General features: G+C 43.5%; 1 protein-coding gene across 11 annotated transcripts in view; it reads right to left on the bottom strand.

Annotated features, from left to right (window-relative positions):
• Nucleotides 1-23,082, bottom strand: part of DIS3L2 (DIS3 like 3'-5' exoribonuclease 2) — a 273,032-nt gene that overhangs the window by 214,216 nt on the left and 35,734 nt on the right. For all 11 annotated transcript variants that reach the window (XM_037908114.2, XM_043521858.1, XM_043521860.1 and 8 more), the window contains 2 exons: nucleotides 22,367-22,420; nucleotides 17,727-17,828 (listed from right to left, as the gene is read on the bottom strand). In XM_037908114.2, the coding sequence (XP_037764042.1) occupies nucleotides 17,727-17,828; nucleotides 22,367-22,420 (156 nt within the window). The remainder of the gene's footprint in view (nucleotides 1-17,726; nucleotides 17,829-22,366; nucleotides 22,421-23,082) is intronic.

The following is a 23,082-nucleotide window of genomic DNA, read 5'->3' as shown; positions in this document are numbered from 1 at the left end:
ACTGAATACTAGATCAAGCTTGCTACCTTGTAAAGACTTAATGGGACTCCTCTTCTATGTTAAAATTAATCAAATGAATCAGTTCTGAGGCAGTGAAATTTTTTTCTTATTTGACCACTTATGCAACTGTCCTCATATCTTCTAGCAACAGAAATTATTGTACTACATTATGCTCAGTCCTACGTGTACAGTAAGATGCTTTATCCAATCTTTAAGGTATCAGGGTTTTCATAAGATCCTCATTTCCAACTTCAACAAGGCACAAAGTACTGGATTTTAAATCATGCCCATCAAATTATCTTGCTTTTCTCCACTGAACATAACCCTATACAGTCTGATATTTTAGCACCCTCTACGTATTTAAAGACCGGCTGGAAATGTAAGCTAATGCTTTTGCTGTCAGAAAATAATTTGGAATTAAAGCATTAGGGCAAATTCAGGAGACAAAAATGGTGGTGTAATTTACATGTCCTGGCCTAATTCTGCTCTCACACCAGAGTAAACCCAGAACAACTTTGTTGGCTTCAGCTGAGTTATTCAGTGTTTACTCAGTTGTTCAGAATCAGGCCCTGTGTACCTACTTTTCAACTGAACCTCTTTTCAAGAGGCATTGCTCGTTTTAGTCCCATAGTTCTCTATGCTCCATGCAAGTTGGCGTCCCCGCACTTTTATTGTTGAAAATTATTTACATCAGAAATAAAGTATCATGAAAGGGGAATGCTAGAAAGAGTCGTTTACACTAAAGCAGTGGTTCTCAAACTGTGGGTCGGGACCCCAAAGTGGGTCAGGACCCCGTTTTAATGGGGTTGCCAGGGCTAGTGTTAGACTGATCCCAAGCCCAAGCCTGACCGCACCGCCAAGGGCCAAAGCCCAAGCCCAAGCCCCACTGCCTGGGGCCAAAGCCCAAGGGCTTCAGCCCAAGGTGATGGAGCTTGGGCTTCGGCCTCCCGGGCTCAGGCTTCAGTCCCATCTCCTGGAATCATGTAGTAATTTTTGTTGTCAGAAGGGGGTCGCAGTGCAGTGAAGTTTGAGAATGCCTGCACTAAAGGAACAAATACCACAACATTTTACCTTTCCTGCATGAATGCTTTCTATGGGTCTCTCACTTTGCACCACATCCCAATATTTGGGCCATGACAGGTAGAGGGTATGCCTACGAGTCTACACTGGTGTCACTTACCCTCACAGGTGGTAGAAAGGTGGGGCTGTAGCAGAAAAGTGCAAAAAACCGGGAAGGGGGCTGTGTTACCTTATGCTTTTACCCTTTCCATCCTGCTGGGATATAAAACAGTGAGCCAGGACCAGCAAAACTTTCCAAAAGCTGATAGTGGGCCAGTAATCTGAAAGGGGGGGGGGAAAGGTTGATATCTGTATGGGTGTTTGAAATTAAGAGTCTGGCCCATTTAACAGTTAATTTCAGACTTAGGGCAGATGCCGCCCTCACCTGCCCGAAGATTTTACACTACCTCATGCACTGCTCTCAGATCTCTGCAAGAGTTAGGCACGATGGGGCGAAGGATACAGCGCTCTTCAACATTCTTGCCTTCTTATTTTTCCTCAATGGCATTTTAATAAAAACTTCACCAAGCATTAAATGACTCAAGTGTGCAAGTTAGTAACCACAATCCACAATAGTTCATATAACTACATATTCAGGAGCTTAAACTATTCCTGTGCTTTTAGAACAGTTGAGAATTGCCACACATATATTTATGTACTGATGACCCATACAGGGAATGGCTATTAGTGTCCAACGTGCCAACCGATGCTTAAGAACTGTAAGTTTCTGCATCATTATCCACATGCTCATCTATCACACACACAGAGAATTGCCATTACAGTATAGTCATTCACTGTTTGAAAGTGACTAGCATTACAGAATTTTTACAAGCAATCCCCACACCAACATATTTCAACATGTTTCTTAAGGACTTGTAGGACACAGTTCACGAAATAACTTTTTAAATTCTCCCCCTGCGCTCAAATTACCAAATACACCGATCTCTATTATGGAGTAGTGACTTGCACAGCTTCAGTCTAAGAGAAAATGTCTCAGATAGTTTCATTTATAGGAACACCAAATAGCATTTGAAGCCACTTCAACATGTACAACTTATTTTTATTTGAAAACCACTGAACAGATTTATCAAATGTTGCCCATACAAAGCCGCCTTCCAGATGGAACTCTCATGCCAATCTTCTGCCCATGCCAAGTTTCACAGCAGAGTTACAAGCTTCTGAGAAAATTGAGTGTAACATGGAAAGGTTGACTAACCTCAGCTATTACCATAATGTTTATGTAAGCAGGCACACACAGGATTATGCAATGTAGGCAGAATCACAATGGAATCCTCTTCGAAGGGAAAGAAGGAACCTGTTGGCTTGATGAAAAAACATCATTCGTCTTGGTTTCCACTAGTCACTGTTAGCTATCAAAGCCACATGACCTGGTTTGCTCTGACCAAAACTAGTTAATTTATTCTTTTATCTATCTATGTAGTGGGAAAAAACACCAGGAAAAATATGTCTGAGGACCGCATGGTTTACTGACCGACTTTTTTCAAATAAGCTTCATAGCCATATATGAAGAAACACATGCAGTTGCTGTTTTATTACAAACAGTGTTTGTCATGGAGAAAGGTTATTTATATCGGATCCAGTTCTGCTATAATGACTGTTTTGCCATTGGTACATCCTACAATCCCCCCCACTCTGAACACTGGTACTCAGAACTTACTGTGCACAATTAGGGGAGTCATGTTTAAAAGAAAAGAAAAAGATCCTGAATCAAATCATTTAACTGAAATGGGTGGTCAGGATTCCGGGCTTTGAAGCATAGTAGCAGTTTATGACTAATCACAATGAACTGGCAATGCTTGTACAAGAGAACATACAGGCTGTGTGACTATTTCCATGCCAACAAATCTGCACCTTAAGTGGAAGGCCATTAAACCTAGGACTCAGGAATTAGTAACGTGCTGGAGTGCTTTACTGGAAATTTTTTTTAAAAAATAAATAAATAAAAGCTCACTGTTGGCCAATTTAGGCCACTTCAGTGACAAAAGGACAATAGGAAAAAGGGGAAAAAATGATCTTCATTGTGTATAACATTTTGCAACTGTTACCAAAAGGAAAGTTTGCCCAAGGACTCAGCCAGCTCAGAGGAAATTACTGTATAGAGTGTGACATAGCCCTGACAAGGCCAGCTTCCCTTCTCCCTGCCTTTCCTTTATTTGACAGTTGCCACCACACCTAGTCTTCGGACTCCATTATATCTTAACCGCATACGGCATACGCCCCATGGGAAAGTAGGATGATGGGGCTGAAGTGATGTCAGCGAGAACATTTTCCTTCTTTGCTTTACAAACCTTTGAACCTTGCAGGGGTAACCATCCGCTCCTATGCTTTTTTAGAAACTAACTGTAACAATGCATATCCTGACAGGAAACGTTACCATGTATTAGTGATAAACTATTACATAAAAAGGCAAATTAAGTTTCCAAGTCACTGAATCTAACCTGATAAACATATTACACCTCCACAGAACACCACCACCCAGAAAGGAATATGCAGTTTTGAAGGACAGGAGAAGAGAAACCCCACTTGATATTTAAAGCTTTGTCTGATAGACTGTAAGGCCAAAAGGGACCATCATGATCACCTAGTCTGACCTCTTGCACATTGCAGGCCACTGAACCTCACCCACCCACTGCTGTAGTAGGCCCATAACCTCTGGCTGAGTTACTGACGTCCTCAAATCTTCATTTAAAGAATTTAATTACAGAGAATCCATAATTTACTCTAGTTCAAACCTGCAAGTGTCCCAGGCCCTACACCACAAAGGAAGGCAAAAACCCTCAGAGATCTCTGCCAATCTGACCTGGGGGAAAAATTCCTTCCCAACCCCAAAAATGGCAATCAGTTAGACCCTGAGCACGTGAGTCAGACCCACCAGCCAGACACATGGGAAAGAATTCTCTGTAGTAACTCAGAGCCCTCCACTTCTAGTGTCCCAGCTCCGTCCGTTGGAGGTACTTGCAATATGCTATTGTAGGGGAACTCATCCTACCATCCCATCCATAAACTTGTCATGCTCAACCTTAAAACAAATTAGGTGTTTTGCCCCCACTACTCCCTTGGAAGGCTGTTCCAGAACTTCACTCCTCTGAGAGTTAGAAACCTTCACCTAATTTCAAGCCTAAACTTATTGATGGCCAGTTTATATCCTTTTGGCTTTGTGCCAACGTTGGTACTGAACTTCTCCCTCCCTGGTGTTTATCCCTCTGATGTATTCATAGAGAGCAGTCATATCTCTCTTCATCCTTCATTTTATTAGGCTAAACAAGCCAAGCTCCTTAAGTCTCCTTTCGTAAGATAGGTTCTCCATTCCTCCGATCATCCTAGTAGCCCTTTTCTGTACCTGTTCCAGTTTGAATTCATCTTCCTTAAACATGGGAGACCAGACTTGCACACAGTTTACCAGATGAGGTCTCACCAGTGCCTTGTATAATGATAACACTTCCCTGTCTCGACTGGAAATACCTGGCCTGATGCATCCTAGGATTTCTTTAGTCTTTTTCACAGCCGCATCACATTGGCAGTTCACAGTCATCCTGTGATCAAATCAATACACAGGTCTTTCTCCTTGTCTATCGTTACCAATTGATACATCTCCAGTTTATAGCAAACATTCTTGTTGTTAGTCCCTAAATGCATGACCTTGCAGCTCTGCACTATTAAATTTCATCCCATTTCTATTACTCCAGTTTTCAAGGTTGTCCAAATCTTCTTGTATGATATCCCAGTCCTCCTCCACACTGGCAATACCTCCCAATTTTGGATCATCTGCAAATTTTATTAGCATACTCCCACTTTTTTGGGAGCGTGCTAATAAAGGAGAAAGACCTGTGTGTCTTTGACATGTAGCTCAGTGAATGCACCAACAAAACACAAGTTCAGCTATAGAACTTAATAGTCTAATTAAACTAATGATGTAATGTCAAGTGGTTTTCCACATAGCTACCTCCTTGTTAATTTAAGAAAAAACTGATGAGATATCAGCATGTTTCCTTGATAAAGAACAATGAAAAAGAGATTATTGTTAATGATGTTTTATTGTACATTTCACCCCAAATAGTATACATTCTATATACTTCACATACAAAGAGCATTTCATCTAGTACTGAACGGCAGGTATCTGCAGCAGGGCATGGAAGATGACAGCTGTGTAACAGTTTAAGACTGAATGTGACGAATACTGTATTCCAAGCAAAAATGCCTCCTGTAAGTTAAGTAAGCAACTTCTGGTCAATTACTGAATTGACCAGGAAGAATGTGAATTTACTCTCAACGTTTTGAGTGGCAGCTTTTAAAGCTGGAACCTGATTTAAAAGAATTGCTTAGAATTCTTCGAGATGTTGCAGGAACAGAGAAATTTGAACTCTTGCCATAGATACAGGTTCCAGTTCAATGATTAGTAAATTAATTTGGTTAACAAGACTGCCAACTAGTAATAGCTTAAAAACAAGATTCACTGTCATATGTTAGCGTTGCTAAGGAAATGGCTAGCAATGTATGTTAAGCACCAAAGCCTTGGCTTCTAAATCACTGGACACCATGTATTTATGATGTTGCAGAAGGAAACTATCTGTTGCACAGTTCTTAGAATGCCATTAGCAACAATCCCATGAAGAATAAGAGATGGAACAGACTAGGTAGGGATACTGAGAGGAGCAATAAGGGCCTCCCAACTCCCTTAGCCTTTTTTGGGCACAGAAACAGAAGCAGCATTGTGTTGGTTGTGGGAAGGTGGGCTTATCCTATCCTTCTCATTGTTACCAATGATATTCCTATTCTAATCTTAATCCTTCATTCTAATAACTCCCAGACCTAATGTAATAGAGCAGGGATTGGCAACCTTTGGCACGCGGCCCACCAGGGTAAACCCCCTGGCGGGCCGGGCCGGTTTGTTTACCTGCCATGTCCGCAGGTTCGGACGATCGCAGCTCCCACTGGCCGCAGTTCACCGCTCCAGGCCAATGGGGGCTGCAGGAAGCAGTGTGGGCTGAGGGATGTGCTGGCCGCTGCTTCCCACAGCCCCCATTGGCCTGGAGCGGCAAACCGCGGCCAGTGGGAGCTGCGATCAGCTGAACCTGCGGACGCAACAGATAAACAAACCGGCCCAGAATGCCAGGGGGCTTACCCTGGCAGGCCGCGGGCCAAAAGTTGCCAATCCCTGCAGTAGAGGAACAAATTCACCATAGGTAGCTACAGTTGAATTCATTTCCCCATCTTACCTCACCTTCATCTACTGTAGACACAAGAACTTTCTGGTTACAAATGAGGTCGTGCATCTTGCCTTGAAGGCACTATTGCAAAGACCCCCCCTCTTTTCACTCATCTACTCCCACATCCTGCAGTTCTCTAGTTACAGGATTCCCTCTATTTTAGATCCCTAGTCCCTTGGATTTACTCCCTTTAACATAGTTCAGGGAAGGAAAGGGGAAAAGTCTGAAGCAGTCACTCTGTAAACAGCATTATTCACATGTAGTCAGCCTCTTGTTTCTCAGCCATTTCTCAGCCAGCAGTTCACAAGAGCAATCATGGAGATTGATACATAAGACTTTTCCCCCTTTTTTAAAAATAATACCCTAACAAAACCTCCTGTAGGTATTTTAAAACATAAGCAGCTTTTTAGTGTTATACTGAACTTTTTTCTTCTAAATCTCTCAAGAATCAAACTACATTTAAGGGGCACCCTCACCTTTAAACACACCTATGTCAGTGTTTCTTTATGCTACATTTATTGTACAAATCCCAGTCCAGATGAGCTGATTTTTATCGGTATGCTTTGCACTTAAACCAATTTGCATTATTTAATTATGTGGGTCTAAAAAGTAACCAAGATCATAAAAAAAAATGGACATTATATCAAAAAAGGATTTATAAAAATTTAATGTGCGCGGAACTCCAGAGACTATTTGATTGTGACAGGTATGTTGAGATTCTCCTACAAGACGTAGGCGCCAAACACTCATGTGATAACATCAGATAAGTCTGCTACACCTCCAAACTGGCAAAAAACCAAACAATTCTAAGAAAATGCTAATTCCACAGGAACCAAGGACTAAGAAAAGCCCAAAATGATAGTGGTTATATAAAAGATTGGATTAAGAATAATCTAGTGTGATGTGTGCATGTTTACAGGAAACTTGGAAGATGAGATTTTAAAACAATCATTTAAAGGAAAGTCAGTTGTTAAAAGGGAACAATTTGTTATATTAGACTTCATTCATGTGACCAAGAAAAAACGAACAGTAATAGGAGATTAGGTATTAAATGCTGGCTTTGCTCTTATACTAAGTAAGATCAGTCGTTCCCATCAGCCCTTCCTTTCACCCCTCAAAATGAAGCTCTTCCAACAACATTCACTGAAGCCTAATGATACTTAATTCAGTCTGAGCAAACCTATCACCAGAGGCTTATACAACATTATCTGACTGTGGATTTAACACCTCAACACCTGGGACTGTTGGGGAAGACAAATCCCACTTCCCTTTTTGCTGAATGATTAATTAATGTTTGGTTGCTAATCTAAGGATGATTTTTATTTGTATTCTGTATGCATACTCACACCAGTTTATTACCCTTTTGTATGAATAAAAAGAGGTGGTTTATTTTCCTTGCAACCCAAACATTTTGGAAGGAGTTTGAAAATCATTTTTCCCCATCACAGAAGGATGGAGGACTTAGAGAGATACCAAATTTTTCTGAAACTCCAAATCTTTATTGCCTTTCCTTCAGCAGTGTTAGGGGGCTTATTCCTTCACCCACTTACTTCCCGGGTCCTTCTCGCATGAACAGAGAGCAACAATACTCCAAGTCCAAAGGTGCAAACAATTCGATGTTTATTGGGGTGAGCTTCCAGCAAGCATGATTCCAGTTTCCTTCCTTAGTGTCCCCCTTCCCAGCTCTGACACCACAGAGCCTTACTTGTGGCCCTGTTCCCATTCCTGCCCTTAGCAGGACATGATTCCAATCATTTTATTGAAATTTAACTAACTAATCCTAACATATTGTAACATGATTATTTAACCAATTATATCCCACCACCTTAATTAGTTTGTACCCAGCAAAATTAATTGTACAGCAGACAGAAACAATCACAGAACCAGACAGAGTTTATACAGACAAACAATAGGGAAATGGGGACGACAGTGATAGAACAACAAAGAAATGAGGATTTCACATCCCAGCTATTGATAAGTGAGTTCTTGCCAGACAGGAGGCTATCAAACTGTTTCCTTTTACATCTTCTAGGCACTTCCCTTTCTCTGGAGGCGACAGGCATTATCAGGACAGGATTGTATTCCTAACAGCCCAATAGCACTTTATTTCAATGTGACTAGTTTGCAATGTGAGGATCTGACAGTTCGCTTCCCAGCTTATGGCTGCCTCTGCTGCTTAGCCAAAGATCTTAGCCTAAGCACAGGGCCTCAGACTGTCATAGTAAGAGAAGGCCCTTACACCGGCAGACAGTGATTTTGATTCTTTCTTTCTTTCTTTCTTTTATACCTCTTTAACTAGCTAAGTGATAAGAATACACCTAAATTCTTAGAGTATAGGCCTTTACAGACAGGCTTGAATATCTATATCCTAACAAGCAGAGGCAGGGGTGCAAGTAGAAATCATTTATTGCCGGCACACTGCACTCATGGGGGGGGGAGAAGCACATGACCTCCCCATGTGACTCCTCCCTGCCCTGCCCCCAGACCGTGGCCCCCACGCTCTCCCCATCCCCTCCCCCCATGATCCTCATCCATCCCACGTTACGGGTCGGGGGAGGGCCCTCTCCTCCTCCTGAGCTGGAGACTTCTGCTGCACAGACCCCAGACAGGAGGACTCAGGAGATGCAGCTGTGTGGAAGGGCTGGGGGCCGGGCTGGGGGTGATACAGCCGGCACGGGGCCACCCGGCAGCCCCATGTTCTGTTCCTTTCCTTGCTGAGGTTCCTGGGATAGCTCCGAACCGCAGGGCTCTCCCGGGAGCCACAGTGGGGAAAGGAGCAGAACGTACGGCCGCTGGGCAGCCCCACGCCGGCAGCTCCCCTGGCGCAGCTGCTGTACCCCCCCAGCCCTGTCCTCTGGTGGGGCTGCTGTACAGACCCCAGGCAGAAGGACTCAGGAGACGCAGCTGTGTGGAAGGGCTGGGGATGGGCTCTTCCTCTCTTTCTGGTACGCCATACCAGCTATAAATATCTTACTGGTATGGCATGCCGGACCGTACCACCATACTTGCACCACTGAGCAGAGGTCACACAGGAGAAACTGGGATGCCCTTGGCTTTTCCAGGAGAGATGCTCTAAAGGTAGATAAATACACAACAGGGATCATTCTACTGAAAATCTTCATCGGGAACATCAAACTGCTCTAGATCCAAAGAGGGGATATTTCTGCTTCTCCCCTTTTTAAATATCTAGGGGGAACGGGTGTTCAAGGGGCAAGATCACAGCAATCAGACACAAAGCCTACTAATGTGCACCATCAGTACATGTCTCCGAAGCACGGTAGGCATTCCCTGTTGTGACCTATTACATGAAGACTTTGGCTCATTCAAAGTCAATCTGAATTTAAAAAACATGTCTAAAAGCAACATCTGGGGGAAGAGGAAAGTTAATGCAACATTTCCTTCTATGAAAAACAGCTTTTATTTACCCCAGGTAAATATCCCTCCAGCTATTACCACTAAATACGCAGCCAATGTAAAAATTTAAGTGCAGCCCACAGCAACAATAAATTGGACTGTCTCTGTAGCCTCCATCAACCTTTTATAGTTATAACTCTACTCATATGGATACCTTCCTGGCTTCTTAGGTTTTTTACTCTATACTTTGGCAGCATGAGTTATGTTAGGTTATTTTTAAGATGCACAATCATCCATTTCTTTAGCTCTGGCCTCTCCTAAACTCATTCCATAATAAAGAAGAGCTCCAAAGAACTTCAGTGATCACTACACTCCCATTCTCAAAACAGCATTATTCTGATAGCCATGTGATACTGTTATTCCTAAAACATTATCAGGGCTAACAAAAGAAAATCTTGATTTGGATGAATGAGAAGCAAATAAAAAATGTTTGCTAAAGCATGTCCAAAGTTAACAATCCCTTCTAGAGGTTTGACTAACACTACATATGTTTACGTCAACAGCTGTGTGTGGTAGCTGTCCAGGATATACCATTATGTTTATACTATGCATGACAATGCTTCTTGACGTCTGTTTGAATTTAATTTTTCCTTCCCTTTAGATGTTGCCAAATATGTCAACAATAGTCACTGTTGGGCAAAGTGAATTTTTGTCAACATCTACTAGAGTTTAAAGTGTTTAAAGAGAGTTTTAAGTGTTTACCTCGGACACAGGGCCCTAAAAGGAGCAGGTCCTGACTCCATCCATCTAAGACTACCCACAGCCTTATATTACATCTTACCTCTCAGAGTTCCCTGAGGTGCACAGAGTTTCCTAGGCTAGAAAGGGTTACAGTTTTTAGTGCTTGGGCCACTTCACTGCCAGAATGCTGGAATACCTCCCCTCCTATCAGACAAAGGGCCCCATGCTACCCACAAAGCGGTCATTCTCAACCTTTGGTCCATGGAGCTCTTTCTACAAGACCATTAGGATAGACTCATAAGAGTGCAGGAAATATTGGACCACCCCCTCTCCAGTCCTCCATGAGAGGTAATGATCATGGTAAACGGGTCTCATTTTGAAAGGCTTGCTGAATTTCGATACTGCTTGGGCTGTTTGTTTGTTTTAAATGCTTTTGTGCTGAGCACACTCAGATATCTCCTACATATGGTAGCCAATACATACATAAAATCTACGTACATGCATACATAAAATCTATCCCTCCCAGCACTCCTGACTGAGCATAATGGGGCAACTCGGTGACAGTAATAAGTCCTATACCAGATACTGTTTTCAAAATACAGTAGAACCTCAGAGTTACGAACACCTGGGGAACAGAAGTTGGTTGTAACTCTGAAATGTTTGTAATGCTGAACAAATCATGGTTGTTCTTTCAAACATTTACAACTGAACAATGACTGAAGACAGCTTTGAAACTTTACGATGCAGATGAAAAATGCTGCTTTCCCTTTATTTTTGTAGTATTTTACATTGAACACAGTACTGTATTGACTTTTGGTTTTTGTCTCTGCTGCTGCCGGATTGTGTACTTCCAGTTCCAAATGAGGTGTGGGGCTGACTGGTCACTTCGTAACTCTGGTGTTCTACTGTAAGGCCTTAAATGTTACCGATACAGACAGACGAGTGAGTGAGGTAATATCTTTTATTACCTCACCAACCTTCTCTCGCTAATATCCTGGGACTGACACAGCTCCTACTGCACGGCATACAACAATAGAGAGAGCAATTCATGGCGGAGTCGTCATGCAACACTCTACATGATACTATTCCGTAAGCACTATGAATTGGGCCAAGAACTCAAGCCCCAAATAATAACAAGTGATTAATGTGTTACTTTCTACCAACAAAATAAGTCTCCCATGAAAAAGCAACATGTAAGTCTGAATTAAACAAATACTATAAAATGATAGAGGATGAAGTGGAAATACTACACAACAATTAAGGATGAGGTGGAAGAGCAGGTTGCAAGGGAAGATTAAATGAAGTGTGTCCCTTCTTATACTATTACCCTGCTTTCCTCTTTTCAATGGATTAGAAAAATATTGCTATAATAATTACATGAACATTTTGCACCATTCAGGTTATTCTACTACAAGCTGTATAATTATACAGGATTTGAATTCTGAGGATGGATGTAAGCATGGTTATACGCTAAGTATCTGAAGAAATATGGTCTGAGAGTCAAATTACTTTCTTTTTAAGAGCCAAATCATTTGAAAGTTACCATAGTTCCTTAAGGAATGCATCCGATGAAGTGAGCTGTAGCTCACGAAAGCTTCTGCTCAAACAAATTGGTTAGTCTCTAAGGTGCCACAAGTCCTCCTTTTCTTTTTGCGGACACAGACTAACACGGCTGCTACTCTGAAACCCATAGTTCCTTAGTTATATTATACTTGAAGCCACTAGGCAAAAAAAGGATGTGTGAAGAACCTCTGAAATATAGCATCGACACAGCCACTGCAACTCCCTTAGCTCTGTTTTGGCAGGAGGCCATAGGTTGCGCTCTTCAGAAATGTAAGCTAATAATCTTCTGGGCCTAAAGGTCAATTTCCCATTTTAGTGGTGCCAGGTCAAACTTGTTGACTTTAGAGCACAACTGATAATAAGAAAAGATATACAAGATCAGGAAAGGAAGGAGGCTGCCCCTGAGAATAGGAACTCACATGGTGAAGACGAAGCCGGAAGTAGCTCTAGGACCACACAAAGCTCTCACAGAGGATATAAATGTGTCCAAAACTCCTCTCAGTCTGCTTAAGACCAGGCAGAGTGAGCAGCTCACCACATGCTACCCAACGTGTACGTTGGGCGGGAAGGAATTTGAGGAATCCAAGCCCCCAGAATCTCCCCATTCCCACCATGCAGCCAGAAAGTGGAAGGATGGGGAAAGAAGAAAAGAAGTATTTCCTTCCGAACTGCCAAGGAGCTATTTCATAAAGCATGGTCACATATCTTTAGAATCTCAGCTCCTTACCCCGACACTACTCTATTATGTTTTCACCATGACGACTCAATCTCACGCTATCACATCACAACTATTTGGGGCTCTGCTCTCAACACAGTTTCAAGGTTGAAGACCCAAGCCATTAACATTGTCAGCTCTTCAGGCAAATATACTAATTTACAAGACCAAAACCCTTTGTTATGCAAGCTATATCCCACACTCCCCCACAATTCATTTAGTCCCCCTAACCTGCACTGGAGTTCTGAGTGCTCCAAACCTAGCATTTAGGATGTGGCAGCATAGTAGGACCCAGCACAAAGGATCATCATTAAGGTGGGAAATCTGAGGTAGGGAACCACCTGCTTTGGGAAAAGCAAGTTCTCACTCCCAGGACTGTGACCAGGCTTTTTTGGAATGCAGAAGGCACAAACGTATCAGATTGCTGTCCTAACAACCAAATCCCTTGTGATATAAAGGATACCAACAGAACAAGTCTTCAGACAGTCAAGCACACAAGTGAGTTGGAAGTAGTAAAAAATAGAAACCATTAACATGCAAAAGGTCTGTCAGATGCAGCAGAAATGCAGAGAACAGCAACAGGACATTTACAGAAACCTTATTGGCCTGGATAAAACATTTGGCACAGTCAGCAGACTTGGGCTTTGGCAATTATTATGTAAGTCTGGTTGTCCAGAAAAATTCACCAACTTTCTGAGGCTATTTCACGATGGAATGATTGGCCAAATCTGCATAGAATATGTTCAGTTTGACCCATTTCCTATTACTAATGGTATTAAGCAGGGCTGAATAATTGGTCCACTCTTGTTTAATCTCTTCTATGCAAAAATGCTCAGTGTAGCTACAAGAGACCTGAATGCCAGTACCAGGATGTTTCCAATCCTCTGGAAAATTATTTAATCTGAACAGGCTGCGATCATCCATGAACATCTTTGAAGCAATTGTTCATAAACTGAGGTATGCTCTAGAGGCACATATTCTAAAAGATATAAAATCGATTACAGACAGATTTGCAGAAAGGTATGGGCTGACAATCAACCTGAAAAAAGACAAAGGTCATGTATTAACCTATGCTAGGAAAACCCTACATAAAAGTAAAAGTCACCATCAGAAACACACAGCGAAATGATGCTACAGACGTCTGCTATCTTAGTAGTATATTGTGGAATGATGTCACTGTAGACAAGAAGTTGACAAGTCATATCAACAAAGCTAGTTCATCATTTGGCAGACTATCAGGCAGAGTCTGGCAGAAACACAGTATTAAGCTTGAAACCAAGTCTGTAAAATAATTGTGCTCTTCAACTTGCTGAATGGGTGAAAGATCTGGACATACTACGGGCATCACATTAAGCTTCTAGATAAGTTCCACTTATGACACCTGTGTGCCATACTCTGCATCACATGGCAGGATAAAGTTACCAATGAGGTTCTGGAATGCAGTCACTCTACAGGGCTTGAAGTCAGGCTTATCACATCACAGTTATGCTGGGCTGGTCAATTGTTAAGGATGGATGACACCAGAATGCCAAGGCAGTTGCTGTGTGGTGAACTGAAAGTGGATAACTGCATACAAGGCGGCCAGAAGAAACACTTCAAGGCCACACCAATGCACAACTCAAAACACTGCAACGTTGACGCTGGTAGCCGGGAGTCGTCAGCTGGCAAGCAACCAGCAATAATGGGGTTACCCGGTTCAAGATTAACCGCAGTATAGATCTTAATGTACAGAGGTTGAGTCGTAAATAGCAGCATACTCAGCAGACACAGACTTTAACCCCTTCCTCCTCATCGAGGTACCTGTGCACTTCATGAGGAAAGGACTACCACTCGCACATCGGGCTTCTTAGCCTTAACCGTACACACAAGAGGTAAAATTGGCGTCAGCGTCATCTTCGATCACGAAGGACAACAACAAGTCAAGTTTATAATTACTTGGCAAAATTAACCGTAATAAATCCCAACACAGTCCTGTGGCACCGTTCCCAAAAAACTAATGCAAACGAATTTTCATAGCAACGAACTCCAAGAAACTAGGGAACTGGGATGCCCCCACTGACTAAGCTGCTGATGGCAAGAAACAGACTGGGACATAGTGCAGCACAGGGGTGGATTTAGAGTTAGTGGGGCCCTGTGCACAGCTTCATTTTCAGGGCCCTTCCCTCAGGACCTCGCCAAGAAAAAGAAAGCCAGACCCCTGTCCACCCCAGACGCGATTCCAGACCAGGGCGCAGGCCGTGGAGCAGCAGCCGGGACCACAGGCGTGGGAACTAGGGATGCGGGCAGGGCTGCCAACAGAATTGCCGGGCCCCTGGGCAAGGTGAGGGACCAGCTGTGGGCTAGCCTCCCACAGCCAGCCCTTCAGCGCTGCCCGGGCCATGCCACCTGGGGCTCCAGCAGCAATTTAAAGGGCCCAGGGTTCCAGCCACTGCCAGGGGCCCTGGGCCCTTTTAAATCTCCAGGCTCCAGGGAATCTGCCCCTTCCCCCATCCCCATCGGCAGCCCTGGGTGTGGGAGGTGCTGCAGCACCCCCACGTTTTATGCGGGACTCTGCTGCCGTCCCGCACCACTTATGTTAAAACTTATTGTTAGGAGCACAGAACCGCCCGGGCTCCTGGGGAGACAGGGAGGGGCCCAGGCCTGAGCCCGGCCACAGGGGCTGCAGCGCAACCGCGGGGGCTAAGGGGGATGGCAGCCACCTGCTTTCCAAGGACCCAGCAGCCAGGGGAGGCGAGCAGAGATCAGCGCACGGAGGCAGCGGGGTGCTCAGGTAGCCACTGACGGAGCCGTGCCCCCGGCTCTCATCTTCAGGTGGGTGTTCAGCCCACGTGGGTCTCTGGCCGCTTCTCCGGGCCAGCCAGAGTGGGGCCGCCGTGGCGCCTGAAGCTGTCCTCGGCCATGAAGATCTTGGTGTCTCCTTCTCCAGCCCCATGGAGGCTCTGCTCTGGGACACCCGGGGTCCCAGCTCCCGCCCCACGCCCAGGACTCTGTGGGCTCCGCTGCCACCCCGCTAGCTGGCCTGGAGAAGCAGGCAGAGACCTGCATGGGCTGAACACCCACCTGAGGGTGGCTGGGGCGGGGGGGGGGGGCACAGCTCCATCGGCGGCCACCTGAGCACCCCGCTGACTCCGTGCGCTGATCTCTCTTCGCCTCCCCTGGCTGCTGGGTCCTTGCAACGCAGGCAGCTGCGATTCCCCCTTAGCCACCGCAGCCACGCTGCAGCCCCCACGGCCGGGCTGTGACACCTCCCTGTCTCCCCAGGAGCCCGGGCGGTTCTGTGCTCCTAACAGTATATTTTAACATAAGTGGTACAGGGCGGCAGCGGAGTCCCGCATAAAACGTGGGGGTGCTGCAGCACTCCCTGTACCCCTAGTTCCCACACCTATGTTTTAGGGCCCCTGTCATTGGGGGCCACAAGTATGTTTCGAGGCAAATCCGCTCCTAGTGCATCACCTACATGGCTTAACACACTCCTGTAGGTTCTGAGGACTTAATTTAGCAATGTTGAATTCACTGTGGAAGAGTCAGACTCTTGTACTATGAAGATCTAAAGCCTTCTGGGTTATCCGCTTGCAGCCTGACCCGCACTTCTTGCCACTTTTACCACTTTCAGTGTTTTGCCTGCAGTGGGAAGAATCCTTCTTCTTTAAACTTGCTGACAGGTTTACACGCATTTAGTGATCCAACCACTACAGGAGTGAACATGGCTCTGCTGAACGCAGCTTTTCTCTCCTTTAAATGGCTACTGAATAAAGCTTGCCTCACCCTAATAATTGTTTGATTTTCAAAGGAGTTAAGTCATCCATAAGAGCAAACAGCTCTTCCACATTTATATGGGCACAGGAATATATTTGCAGCATGTTAGTTCCTATTTAATACTATGACAGTATAATCACCCTTTGTGTAATGTAATTTCGCCAATACATTGTGCAATAAGCACACGAGTCTTTTGTTCAGAGTCCTTTTACAATGATCTCGAAAGAAGAGCTAAATGTTCCATGCAGTCATTCTCCCTCTGCAAGAGGGGACAGGTTCAGCAAATAGCCAATGGAAGGTCTGGTAAATGGAAATCTAAAACTTTCCCCCGCGAGTCTGCTTCAAACAAACCCTGGGCACGAAGGTGGCTGAAGAGCAAGCCAGGAGCACTCACCTGACAGGACCTTCACCTCACTGAACAGGCAGGGTTATCACTTTTGTCCTAGCTAGGGCTCATCAATCAAAGGGACAATGCATTCTTCACATCCCTGAAAGGAACTCAAAATCCAGATATTTAGGTCTGGAGAAGAATTTGCAGCACTGCTGTCGTGTTCAGACTTAAGCACATAGCCTCACGTGCTAGCTTCCCCTTAGTCTCCCAACAAATGGAGACCTGCAGTAAGGATTTCCCTGTGCAAAGCTGCCAACGGATTTACTAGCAACAAATAAAATAATCCAGCCATTTGATAGGACATCCTGGGCACGGGTGGAAGAAAAAAAAAAAAAAAGAAAATACTCTTAAAAGGAGTGAACTTCTACAGGAGATGGAGACAGAAGTGATAAATATGCTTGCATTGTTCAAGTTATTTCACATGTTCTTCATTTGTGCAAGACTTGAATGGTCATGAGATTCGGAGTTGGGACAAGGCAGGTACTCCAAGCCTCGGGCCCCACAAACTTCTGGGTGCTATCGGTTAATTAAGAATTGCAAATAGTATGCTTTAAATATACACACACTGTCAACTGCGCTCAAACAACCAATCAAAACCATTCAATGCCATAAACATGAAGCCAACTAAAAAAGCCATCTGTCCCATTCATATTCTGGGTTAGGGTGGTGGACAAAATACAAACCTCCTGAGGTAGTGGCAGATAGGGCCTTCACACCAAAGGGGTGTGGCCTAGTGTTTTAGGCATAGCTTTTAAACCATAAACTTTTAATCTACTAAAATATTAGTCACAATTTAGCTACGAGATTTGTGGACAGTTCTCTATTAGTATATGGTATACACCATACATGAACAAGATCAGTGGAGATTATTATAATCGGCTCTTTCTGTGCAAGCCATAGAAATGAACATGGGACTGACCTTCCATTGCTCCTTGGGAAGCAGTTTCACCACCACAATGTCACCATTTAGGGCTCTGTTGCGAGCAACCACACCATCAATAAAGATATCACGAATACCATCCTATGGAAAGGGAAAAAAAATATGAAATATCAAAGCACAAAATACTAAGCTATATTTACTGCAGAAGTTTAAAAATACTCTAGCGACAAAAGACTACAGCGCACACACTCTGGGGAGATGGAGATACATATTTAAACGTTACATAACACAGCAACAAGTCTGTTGTAACTGCAGCCAACCGCAGACTGTTCTGCCCCCTGCCGTCCAGAACCCCACCTTCTAAAAGAGATGACCTTGATTTCTGTAGCCCCACCCCATATACCCGTCGCAGCTACTCCACACAGCAGGGTTAGCTTCCCAGAACACACTTGACACTCAGCTCACAATCTAGATTTGGTTTGGGAGGGGGTTGCCCACCTGGGGTCAAGGAGGATCAGGTTTAATCGCAGAGGTTTGTAGGTTTTTTAGGGAGTGGAGGTTTCATTTTCACACCTCTTTTGGTCAAGTTAATCTATTGCTTTCATTTTCACTCCCTTGTACTTCGGCAAGCTGATAATTGCATGTGGCTGGTTGCAGAACACCATGAACCTGTAAAACCCTAGAAGCATTTAGTATTAACCTGTGTATTAAGACATGTTCTCCTATTGTGGAGCCTTATCCCCTTTTCTTGGCTTTAAGGCATAAGATGACTGTGGGTTTCTTTAGGTGATAACTTTTTTTTCAAGAACACAACAAAAAGCCAACCTTAAGGGAACTAAAATCTTAACCACACTGGGGTTTTATTGCAGTTCCTCAAATACATGCTCACAACTCTCTAGTACCGGATAAGAGCTCATCTGCAGCATTACCATTATATGCAGTCTTCAGGAAAAAGAGTAAGCATATCTAATAAGGCCTCAGATTTTTCAGGGTACCATCACGTAAGTATTCTGTTCTGCCTAGATAGCAAAATAACAGAGGTGGGACACTGCTGTCCTGTGGAATCGAGGCCATCCTCCAACTGAGCAAATTACTCTTAGAAAGAAAAGCAGCAGCAGCCCAACAGCTGTGTCAAAGCTGCCTCCCATGACAAGATGCAGAAAAATTGCAAAGCCTGTTGGACCAACATAATTCAAATTGGAAACTTTTCTTTTCCAAAGGCCAGATTTTTGCACATGGTCCTACCTCTCTTCTCCCACCCCCACCCCGCTCCGAGAGAGATCCACCACATATACAAAAAGGACAATTCAATGCCTCGTTTTAAGAAAAATGCCCTTTTTTATAACCTAGCTGTACAATTCCATGGTAATGCTGGCTTGTTCCAGGGCAGAAGGAAGTTGGGATGTGGGTTAATTTGTTTGCGCCATGTATTTTTTTGCAAAAAAAAAAAAAAAATTAAAAGTAGTTTCTCCATCTGCCAACAGCAGCTCTGGAAGTGCTACGCCAGCCCATTGAAACTATGCTGCTAGACTAAGCAAGAAGGGATTTTCTTTTTTTGATTTGCAGCCAATAGCTCTCATTTTAAACAATTTATTCCTATATACAGATTTTTAACACCAGTTATTTCAATGCCTGCTAGAGCAGCGGTAATTAAAAACTGGCCAACACTACCATAAAGCTTTTTAAAGTAACATGTCATAAAAATGCAGCATTTGTTTACTTAGTGCTTCAGAACTGTGGTCTATAGAGTTAACTCACACGCTCCCAAGTGTCTGGGATTTCCCATTTTTTTTATTCCTTCCCCCACACCAATTCCTCACACTCCAAACCACCACCTTTTTGCATTACTAATATAATTACAATGGGCTTGAATGGCAACACAGTACTGGGGTAACTTGCAAGGCCTACACTTCCACCGAGGTGTTTACGCTGTATTTGTTGCAGTAGCATCAGAGCACATTACAGCTTGTAAGAGGATCGGATTCTCTGCACTCATCTCCCATTCGACAAGATGTTTTATTACTATATAGCCTTCACCGAACAACAGTAGCAGCCTTCTACATTTCTGTTTGACAGCAGGGAGATTTGTGGTCATTCTAATCTCTTCCGGAAACAAGTTCTACAGTCATGGGCCAGCTGCCAAGAAAGCTCCGTCTCTCATGTTCAAGTGTCTCACTCTCCAAGATGACAATTCCACCGTTCAAAAGATCACAGGTACTGAAAGCAGTCAAGATTGCAGCATGCGAGGCAGTGTTCTAATAGCTTGGGTCCATCCCATGGAAGGCTTTGATGATAACGCTTTTACCTTGACTCGCCATTCAACAGTAAGCCAGCGTACAGCGCAGCAGTCTGGACCAACATGCTCGTAGGGACTTGTGACATTAAAGTGACCTGCTGCTGCACTTGAACCAAAATAAGCATAAGGCTGGTATAATAAAGCCCAGAGGTGACAAATGCAAGGGGTCGCTGTAGCCACGTCCGATCTGACAGAATGGGGTGCAATGCCCAGACTAGCTGCAGAGGGAGATGAAGACTTTTCACAGCTGTAGCTATTTCAGTATCTGGCAACAATGGGGAATCTAGCAGGATGCTAAGACTGCAAGCCATTCTTCTATACTTGATGGAGGGTTATGCTAATGGCGAGTTCCCCAAATGTAACCCTCTCCTTACAATGACTACTTCCACCTGGCCCAGATATATCATCCTCCAGGGGCTGACTCTTCCGACCACTGGGCAATGGTGCTGTTTGCATGATTTGACCCAGGAAGAAAAGAGAGTGATGGTAGAAATGTAACCCTTAACTAACATCCCAGTGCCTATGTATTCCAGAACACAAAACTGTGAGTGATCTGCTTCATCATGAGGTAATAGCTAAGCACTCGGGGGAGTAAGGATAGAGCTCTTTGCTTGTGTACACAGTTGGACTTAATGACAGGTTTCAGAATAGCAGCCGTGTTAGTTTGTATTCGCAAAAAGAAAAGGAGTACTTGGGGCACCTTAGAGACTAACCAATTTATTTGAGCATAAATCGGTTAGTCTCTAAGGTGCCAGTTGGACTTAATGTTTAGCTAGTGTTTTGTGGTTTAATAGGATAGGTTTAACAGTCTACACTTACCTCATTCATAAGAACATAAGAATGGCCATACTGGGTCAGACCAAAGGTCCATCTAGCCCAGTATCCTGTCTTCCGTCAGTGGCCAATGCCAGGTGCCCCAGAGGGAGTGAACCTAACAGGTAATGATCTAGAGATCTCTCTCCTGCCATCCATCTCCACCCTCTGACAAACAGAGGCCAGGGACATCATTCCTTACCCATCCTGGCTAATAACCAATAATGGACTTAAGCCTCCATGAATTTATCCAGTTCTCTTTTAAACCCTGTTATAGTCCTAGCCTTCACAACCTCCTCAGGCAAGGAGTTCCACAGGTTGACTGTGCGCTGTCAAGAAAGCAAGCAGAAAGGAGTACAGAACATTACCCATTTTCACACCAGGACTGTCAGTGCCAGTTTCAGGAAGCACTGGAGACCGCTATTATGAGTTTCCTCCCCAGTGACTCTCAAGAATCTTCCCCTTTGCACCAGCACAAATAATACAAGTCTTCCTCTATGGAAAGAGGCTTAAAGGTCATTTTCTATGACTGACCGACCACAGAAGCTAACACAAATCTCTGGACTTTCAATCCTGACTCCAAAATAATTAAGCCCCAAAAGTAGGAGCAATATTAAACACAACCAACAACTCAGTGCCTGAGCAAGGCCCTTTTTCTCCTCTACCTCAAAATAAAACCTAATTTCAATATGAAACACACTGTCACATTACGACATGAAGCCAACTAAACTTTGATCAAGTCACTACAAAACAAGTGTCCTCAACTACACTAGCAGAAATGTAACCTTGCCTAAAGGAGGCCCTTCAAATCACAAGAGTCCTTCCATTGAATGAATAACCAACGTAAAGAAATGGCCCCCTGAGACAGCAGTGAACCTCAAGCCAAGCTATACACCAATGGTTTTCAACCTGTGATCCACGAAACCCCGTGGGTCCACAGATTATGTCTAAGGGGTCAGTGAAAAGTTGTCATTACCACAGAACAGTGGTTTACAACCGTTGGTTCCCCAGACCCCTGGGGATCCGCAGACCATGTCTAAGATTTCCAAAGGGTTCTATTTAAAAATTTTTAGGGATCCACAAATGAAAAAAGCTTGAACCCCACTGCTATACACAGCTTGCGCAAAAGAGGGTACGTTAGAAGGAACCATGCATGGTACTTTTGGACCAACTTTATAAATTAGCTCATGCAGCAGATCGAAAATGAAGAGAATATTTGTTCAGGAAAGATTAATTTAAATCCGTGGAAAAATCTATAAATCCTCTGTAGCCATAGACCAAAGGTTTACAATTACACTAACTAGTGGTCCTCAAACCTGGGCTCAGCTGGTGTCTTTGGATTAGAAACAAGTGTCCCCACTTTCATCAGAAGTTCAGAGACATTAAGTAGCACTTTGCAGTGTTAAAAACAGCTTTTTTTCACACTATGTACATACCTTAACATTTATTTTAATGTATCCTAACTGGTACATCTTGTTACACAAATCAAAGTGACATTTCGTACCCAGTACAACTACTATCTTCATACACATTCATTTAAGAACTACAAAGAATTATAAATTATACTTACTGGAGATGGAATGAAGGCTTCATGGTATTTCTTAGGATTTATTCTCAAGGGTCCCTTAATAAAAAAAAAAAAAAAAAATCAAGATTACGTCTGGAACATTAGTTTTATGTAGTATTAGTTAAACTGGATGACTACGAATAACATATTTACTTTGAAACAGGATAGATATACCTGAATTTCCATTGCAAATCTTAAATTTTGAGATTAGTACCTGTGTGTTGGAACCATTTAAACCCAAAACTAAGTATATACGTCCACCCTGACGCAACCCCTTCCTCCACTCTCCACCTGCCAAACAGCTAGAAGTCGGGGTCTCAGATTCTGTCACACATTACACCACAAACCAGAGTACTCCAAAAAAAGGCTTTTCAGAATTAGACATTGACATCAATTTTTATTGAGCACTGAAACTACATTCTTCTTCTATTTTTCCTAATTTTAAGATTCCCAGGATATCTCAACTGTAGTGAAAATTCACAGTTCTCAGTTACATAAAGTTTTCCAAAATGACATGGGAATGTTACACTAAACTTGGTTACTTTGTATTTGTTTGCAACAAGAATCTTTATTGTTTGTATTGCAGCAATGCCTAGGAGTCAGTCATGGACCAGGGCCCCATTGTGCCAGGCACTGTATAAACACCGAAGAGGATGAACCCTGGCCCAAATCCAAGTTACCTGCTAAAGCACGGCAAGTTGTACTAAAACCATGGACTC

Source organism: Chelonia mydas, chromosome 9, assembly GCF_015237465.2.
Source record: "Chelonia mydas isolate rCheMyd1 chromosome 9, rCheMyd1.pri.v2, whole genome shotgun sequence".
NCBI lineage: Eukaryota > Metazoa > Chordata > Testudines > Cheloniidae > Chelonia > Chelonia mydas.
This window is presented reverse-complemented; position numbering and strand designations above follow the sequence as displayed.